The 8,083-nt window shown below is 48.7% G+C and overlaps 1 protein-coding gene across 4 annotated transcripts in view; it reads right to left on the reverse strand.

The window, feature by feature from the left end:
• The window catches only part of NCF1 (neutrophil cytosolic factor 1), a 15,185-nt gene extending 7,450 nt beyond the window's left edge, over positions 1 to 7,735 (reverse strand). The window contains exons 1-3 of one of the 4 annotated variants that reach the window (XM_055090641.1): positions 7,490 to 7,735; positions 2,827 to 2,907; positions 218 to 293 (exon numbers count right to left, since the gene is read on the reverse strand). In XM_055090641.1, the coding sequence (XP_054946616.1) occupies positions 218 to 293; positions 2,827 to 2,907; positions 7,490 to 7,561 (229 nt within the window). In that variant the 5' untranslated portion in view covers positions 7,562 to 7,735. Of the gene's footprint in view, positions 1 to 217; positions 338 to 2,826; positions 2,908 to 7,489 lie in introns of those variants that run through there. The other 3 variants (XM_007099991.4, XM_055090642.1, XM_055090643.1) reach the window with 3 other exon arrangements.
• Between the last annotated feature and the right edge of the window lie 348 nt (positions 7,736 to 8,083).

An 8,083-nucleotide genomic window follows, 5' to 3' on the forward strand; every position in this document is an offset into this window, starting at 1 on the left:
TCCCGTGAGCCATGGCCGCTGGGCCTGCGCGTCCGGAGCCTGTGCTCCGCAACGGGAGAGGCCACAGCAGAGGGAGGCATGCATACCACAAAAAAAAAAAAAAAAAAATGGAAGAGGTCAAGTCCGGAGAGGGTGGGAGTGGAGGGGGCAATCGGAGGGCAGGGGAGGGGGGCTGGGACAGGTGAGCCTGCCCAGGTGACTCAGCCCTGCTCCTCACCTGGCAGGTGGGGGATGATCCTTTTCTCTGGGTTGATGTCCCCTGCCTCGATAGGAAACATCTCCTTTAAGATTTTCTAGACAGAAAAGCAGACGTGAAGGAATCTGTTTTATTACGGCACTGTAAAACACAAAATTGGACATGACCTAAATACCCTTCCAGTTGCTCAGGCTAGAAGCTCCTGGTGGCATCCTGGATCCTTCTTTCTCTTCCACCTCACATCCAATCCATCAGCAAATTCTTTTGGTTCTGCTCCCCAAATCTATTCAGAATCTGATCCTTCTCACTACACTTGCTGCCACCACCCTGGTCTGAGCTTCCACCGGGTCTGGTTATTATAACCTTCTTAGGTCACTCACCCCTCCCTCTCCCTTGTCTGTCCTCAATCCAGCATCCAGAGGGATCCTCTGAAAACCTAAGGTGCATCCTGTCCCTCCTCTGCTCAGAACCCTCCCTGCCTCTCAGCTCACTCAGAATGGAAGCCAGAGGCTCCACGTTGGTCTACAAGGTGCCACGTGACCTGCCTCTGCCTGCCTTGCTCACCTCTCCTGCCCCACTCTCCCCTTGTTCACTCTGCTCCAGCCACCCCTGAATGCTCCAGGCCCACTCCTGCCCCAGGGCCTTTGCACGTGCGATTCCCGTTATTCCCCCACACAGATCAATAGCTCACTCTCTCTCTCTCTTTCTCCTTCTTCAAGTCCTTGCTCAGATATCTCCCACTTCAGTGAGGCCTCCTCCCTGACAACTGTCCTTCCTTGTCTCACCCTTCCCACCTCCCCTCCCTGCTTTATTTTTCTCTGTAATTCTAAGAACCATCTAACATACTATATAAGTTACTTATTTTTTTGTTTGTCTGTTTTCCTGACTCCTCCACTAGAACATAAGGTCTACTAGGGTGGGCAAGGATTTGCATCTGTTTTTTATGCCTTTCAGCAGCATTTCCTTCTCACTAAGTAGAACGTGCCTGGTACTTAGTTGGTGCTCAATAAATAGTGGTTGGATGAATGAATGAGTCGACCAGTTAATAAAAGAAGCTAATCCTACAATGGAATAACCCAGAACAGTTTAAAGAGGTGAGATGAAGCCCCACAAAGTATCAGCATGGACTGGTCTCAAAAATGTAACCTAGCAACAGTAGTAAGATTGAGAAAGAGGCAAAAAGCACACTGATGGCATTTATATACACTACAGAAAATGCAGGCTCCACGCTACTGCATGTTGTTTCTGTGCTGTGCGTGTGTGTGTGTGTGTGTGTGTGTGTGGCCACCCAGGGTAGGAGCTGGGACGGGATATGAGATGAAGGGCGACTTCCACTGATTTTGTAATGTTTTATCTCCTTTATCTTAAAAACGCCTTATCTTAAAAACACCTTAGGGCTTCCCTGGTGGCGCAGTGGTTAAGAACCCGTCTGCCAGTGCAGGGGACATGGGTTTGAACCCTGGTCCGGGAAGATCCCACAAGCCTCGGAGCAACTAAGCCCGTGCGCCACAACTACTGAGCCTGCGCTCTAGAGACCTTGAGCCACAACTACTGAGCTGGCGCGCCTAGAGCCCGTGCTCCGCAACAAGAGAAGCCACCGCAGTAGAAGCCCGCGTACCGCAACGAAGAGTAGACTCCGTTCCCACAACTAGAGCAAGCCTGCGTGAAGCAATGAAGACCCAACGTAGCCAAAAATAAAAGAAATTAAAAAAAAAAAAAAAAAAAAACCTTATAGCAAACGGCCCAGTGATATCAGCTGTGACTCCAGGTGCTGGGTGTACAAGGCTGGTTACAGTTTTCTTTGAATTTATCTGCGTTTCACTTTAAATAATTCACACGAGAAGTGCAGGAACCTGCACGCTTCCTGAAGCCCCTTCCCTGGTTAAGGAGGGCCCTGCGTGTGGAGTGGGCCCTGAGGGAACCCATCTGGCTTTTGTGGCCCCTCCATCCACATGACCCTGTCTTAGACCAGGACCCAGCACTGTGTGCACTGTGACCCCCGATGACCCCCAATTTTGTCCAACCAGCCACTGGTGTTGGGAACCCAGGGGGATTCTCTCATGTAAACCTTGGTGATAACAGGCACCCACAAAGCAAGAGGACCCGGCTTCTTGGGTGTCAGGATTATCTGCCCTCCTTCTAATCCACCAGGGGTCCTCATCAGGCCAGTGACGGTGAGTGAAAGAGCAAGCTCCTAGGATGACACCTGCGGTGGTGACACTGGCCAGGCTGTCCCCTGCAGGGACAGAGCAAGCAGGGCCCTTGAGACGGCCCCATTGAGATCCTGTGGAATGGGTGCAGAGTTTTGGTCTGGGAAGACAGAAATATTCAGAAATGGGTGGTGGTGTTGGCTGTGTGACACTGCGAATGTACTTAATGCCACTGGCTCGTACACTTAAAATGGGTAAAGTGGTAAATGTATGTTATGTATATTTCACCAAAATAGAAATTGCTTTAGTGCTTTTTAAAGTTAAAAAATATAATGCCCCCTTATCTGTGGGCTGGGAGGGGATGGGGGGACTCTGGGTTCCTCAGCTCCTGGTCAGCACCTGGGCCTCTCCCCTCCCCAAAGGGCCGAGCTGGGACTGGGTGTGGCATCCCCTCCCGGGACCCCCACACAGGGCTCTCACATGGAATTCGTAGATCTCAGTGAAGCGCCGGTAGACCACCTTCTCAGACAGGTCCTGCCACTTCACCAGGAACATGTAGACCTGGGGGGCGGTAGAGGGGGGGCATCTCGTTCAGCCTCGCACCTGGGCAGCCCCCCACCCCATGGTGGAAGCCCACAGGACTGGGGGTGGGAGGGAGAATGCTCTTTGGGGTAACCTGGACCATAGAAAGAGCACCAAGTTCATGGACCCCAGGGCAAAAGGGATGACTTCTCTCTAATTAACTCAAATTCATCTGTAAACTGGAGGTAAAAGTAAGACCTCACTGCTAGGGCTGGTACGAGAGTTCACAGAAGGTAAGATACAGAAAGGGCTGGCCTCAGACAACACAAGGACTCAGTGAGATGTTGTACGGTTCCACTTCTATGAAATGTCCAGGGAGTTCCCTGGTGGTTCAGTGGTTGGGACTCTGCGCTTTCACTGCCAAGGTCCCAGGTTCAGTCCCTGGTCGGGAAACTGAGATCCCACAAGCCATGCACAGGGCCACAAAAAAAAAAAAAAAAAAAAAATGTCCAAAAGAGACAAACCTATTGAGACAGAAAGTAGATTAGTGGTTGCCAGGGGCTGGGCGGGGTTGGGGGTAGCGGGGGCTGAGGCTTGACTGCTACCGGGTATGGGTGATGAAGAAAATCTTCTAAAATCAATTGTAGTGATGGTTGTGCAACTCTGTGAATATGCTAAAAACCACTGAATTGTACAATTCACATAGGTTAATGGTATGGTATGGGAATTATATCTCAAAAAAGCCATTATTTAAAAACAAACAAACAAGAAGAAAACAAAACAAAAAACCTCAGGAAGGAAAAACAGGACTGCAAAAATAGTTAGGAGAATCCCACTCAGCCACAAAAAAAGAACAAATTACTGATATATGCAATAATGTGGATGAATCTCAAAATCATTAAATTATGCTGAGTGAAATAAGCCAGGCATGAAAGGCTACATATGATTCCATATCTATGACATTCTAGAGCAAGCACAACTAATTTAAGGTGGAAAAAACCTGGGGATGGGGAGGAACGACTGGGGCGTGAGATGGGGTGATGGTCACGGTCTACATCTTGATGAGAGTTTGGATTACGTAGGGAGATGTACTGTCAAATCTCAGCAAATGTATCTCTGAGATTTGTGGGTTTCATTTTCCATAAATTTTACATCAAAAGAGAAAAAAACTACAAAAAAATACTGAACTCTAGTTGTGATATGCACGCTGAAGTATTGGGTTGGCCAAAAAGTTCGTTCGGGGTTTTCTGTACGGTCTTCAGGAAAAATCGGAATGAACTTTTTGGCCAAGCCAACATTTAGGACAAAGTGTACTGATGTTTGTAATTTGCCTTGAAATGCAGCAAAAATAAGATAGATGGATGGATGGATGGATGGATGCATACATGATAAAGCAAGTACTACAGGAAATGTTAATGGTATAATCAAGATAGTAAGCACATGACTGGTTGGGTTTGGTTTGCTTTTTTAAAATTAATTAATAATTTATTTATTTTTGGCTGCGTTGAGTCTTCGTTGCTGTGCACAGGTTTTCTCTAGTTGTGGCACATGGGGGCTACTCTTCGTTGCAGTGCACACGCTTCTCACTGTGGTGGCTTCTCTTGTTGTGGAGCACGGGCTCTAGGCACGTGGGCTTCAGTAGTTGCAGCACACGGGCTCAGTAGTTGTGGCCTGCGGGCTCTAGAGCGCAGGCTCAGTTAGCTGTGGTGCACAGGCTTAGTTGCTCTGCAGCATGTGGGATCTTCCTGGACCAGGGCTTGAACCTGTGTCCCCTGCATTGGCAGGCAAATTCTTAACTACTGCACCACCAGGGAAGTCCCTGGTTGGGTTTTTTGTTTGGTTTTGTTTTGCTGTAAAATTTTTTTCAACTTTGCTGTATATTTGAAATTTCTCAGGATAAAATCTTGGGGAATAAAAAGAATACCTACCAATGGGGATGATAAAAAATGTTCTAAAAATTAGATAGTTGTGATAGTTGAAGAACTTTAAATATACCCAAAACCATAGTGCACTTTAAATGGGTGAACTTGCTAATATTTTACATATTTAGAAGTAAAACTAAATCAACAAGGATTCTTTTTAACTTTAAAGTTGGAAACAAACAGAAACAAATGAACTTAACTATATATAAAATGGGTAATAACCTAAATATTAAAGGAAAATGGAAAAGAATCCAAGTAGCTTTTAGTTGCAGCACTTTCAGTATTCTCAGTCCAAAAGGACGGAAAGAACTGCAAAGAAAACTTAAATTTGACTTAATAGGTTGGTAGGTTTGTTGTTAATAGTGGCATGGGTGTAATTATTCTCAAACAAGTTTATGTGTATTTTAGAATTGAGCATAAGAGTGAATATACTGATCTCATTGGGAGCCAGGGTTCCTGCTGTGAGAGAAAGGAGCTAGAAACATAAAGTGATGAGAAGCAAAGATCATATGAAATAGCTATTTCCTCCAGTCTGTCCACTGAAAAGGCAGTCACGAGCCATGACGCCTTGGTGGCAATGAGCACACCTAGCTTCCAGATCTTGGGTTCTAATATCACTCCCACTGAAAAGAACTAGGGCTCTTTAGTGAAATGGTTGAGTCCAGGACTAGGGCTGGGAAGGTCCAAATTAAGCTGGACCACTTTGTGCCATAAGAATGTACCCAGGTGCCCTGTCCCCCCCATCAAAAAAAAAGAATGACAGGATATATTAAAAAAAAAAAAAAAAAAAAGTACAGAAGCCAGCCTGAAGGAGCTCCCAGTCACCAAATCTGGGACATTCTTGAGCATCAAAATAAGTAATGATGGTATTGGATTATAACTCACTGAATAAAACAGGAATCCATGGATCCATACTGACATAAATAAGGAAGAAGTGAAGACACTGGAAAATGTTAACTAATAGATGCAGAAGGACCAATAGAGTTTAAAAATCATTATTTGGCAATCATTATAGTAATTTGATTCAGGCAAGAGTCATACAGATACTACAAGGCACAGGATAGTCACATAGCTTTACATAACCTCCCCACAGTTTAGTTATTAATTACAAAGGGGAAAATAGCAACTTTACAGCAGAGAAACTTGGAGGATATCTCCAGGACTCAGTGATCAAAGTTAACATCACCAATAAAGGAACAAATCAAAACCACCTGCCGGGCTTCCCTGGTGGCGCAGTGGTTGCGCGTCCGCCTGCCGATGCAGGGGATCCGGGTTCGCGCCCCGGTCTGGGAGGATCCCGCATGCCGCGGAGCGGCTGGGCCCGTGAGCCATGGCCGCTGAGCCTGCGCGTCCGGAGCCTGTGCTCCGCAGCGGGAGAGGCCACAGCAGACGGAGGCCCGCATACCACCAAGAAGAAAAAAAAAAAAAAAAAAAAAAAAAAAAAGCGCCACCTGATAGGATCAATGAAAAGAACATATCAACACTTCTGGGGTATTCTTGCATTACCAAGATCTAACAAAATATCAGACACACCCAAATCAAGGGGTGTTCTGCAAAGCCCCATCTCTTCAGAAAGTCAAAGTTGAGAAGGACAGAGACTGATTAAGACTGATCTGGATTTAAAGAACGCCAGAGACACGACAACTCGGATGCAACAGGTGATCCTGGATAGTTTTTGTTCATTTGTTTGTTTTAATTTGTGTGATCTTGGATTGGATCCTTGACCTGAAAAAATTTTCCTACGGAGGGACAAGAGGGCAATTGGTAAAATCCGAATAAAGTCTGTGGGTTGCATAACCGTGTTTTATCATCACAGTGTTATAATTTCCTCATTTTGACACCTTTGGTTATGTAAAAGAATGCCCTTGATTTTAAGAAATACACACCTGTAATATTTAGAGGTAAAGAAACACAGTGTCTCCAAGTAACTCTCAAATGATTCAGAAAATGTATATTCAGAGAGAGAGAAAGCAGGAGGGACAAAGAGATGCAGCGGGAGAGACAGAGAGAGTGAGAGAAGGAGAGAGGCAATGTGGGTGAAGGAATATTGGAGTTATTGGTACTTTTGGGGACACTTCCGTAAATTTGAAATTACTTCAAAATTAAAAGTTAAAAAAGAAGCGTCTTGGCACATACACTAGAAGTGTCATACAAGTGCCAATTTACTAATTGGATCCCTCCCTGGCCTTCCTCTGGGTTTGGGGACCCCGTGATGGGGTGGCCATGTCTGGGCCTGCACTCCTCCAGCTCCCCCAGGGCAGGAGGGGGGGACTCCTCTGGTCCCTGGGGTGGTGTCACCCTACAGGAGGGGTCACGACTCTAATGTAACTGATCGCCACCAGCGCGCCCTCCCGAGGACCCTTCCCAGAGGGGCCGCGGGGACACTTGCCGGGCGCGGAGAGGGGACGCCGGGCTGGGGCGGGAAGCAGGGCGTGCGGTGGGCGGGGGGGCGGGGGCCAAGCCGCTGTCCTCGCACCGAGGGGCCGGGGGGCGGCGCACATCTTTTGAAGGGCGCACATCGACTGCGGCCCCGGCGGGCGGCCTGAGGCCCAGAGCCGGGGAGCCTTGGCCGCGAGCCCGCGCCCTCACCCCTCGGCCGCGCGCGTCTCGGCCCGGGAGTCCCGGGGCTGCGCGGGGACCGGCACCTGCGCGCCGCCAGTCCTGTCCCCACGTGCAGGGCGCCTCAGGCCGGTACTCACGTAGTGCTGGCTGGGGACGAAGCGCTTCTCGAAGCCCAGGAGGGCGATGTGGCGAATGAAGGGGTCCCCCATGGCTGGGCTGCGTGCGGGCCCCTCTTCTCTGGGGCGCTGCGGGCTGGGACTTAAGTAGGCTGGAAAAAAGGAAGTCGCCTCTGTCGCGGCGGGGCCGCGGTCAGGAGGGGGCAGGGAGCGTGCAGATAGGGCTTTGCTTCTTCTTTCAGTTTCTGGGCTTCCTCGGGTTCCCGTGGTGCGGACATGAGCGGCCCCACGCACGCAGTCGTGCGGGGCCACGCCCGTCATTGTCCCCTCCGTGGCCCACAGGGCCCCGCAGGAGGGTTGCCCGACGCCCAGCTCTCTCTTCCTGGCTCCCCTGATCCAGCCACGCTGGCCCCTCTGTTCCAGGTGCTCCCATCTCAGGGCTTTTGCACAAGTCATTCCACCTGGCCCGTCTCCCACACACCTGTAACTCCCACCCTCATCTTCTACAGGTTTCTGCTCAAAGGGCACCTCCTCTGAGAGGCCTTCCTTGATATAAACTTCACATAAAATAGCAAAACTTCATGCGGACCCCACCCCTCTTTCCTGCTTTTTTTT

Source organism: Physeter macrocephalus, chromosome 14 (assembly GCF_002837175.3).
Source record: "Physeter macrocephalus isolate SW-GA chromosome 14, ASM283717v5, whole genome shotgun sequence".
Taxonomy (NCBI): domain Eukaryota; kingdom Metazoa; phylum Chordata; class Mammalia; order Artiodactyla; family Physeteridae; genus Physeter; species Physeter macrocephalus.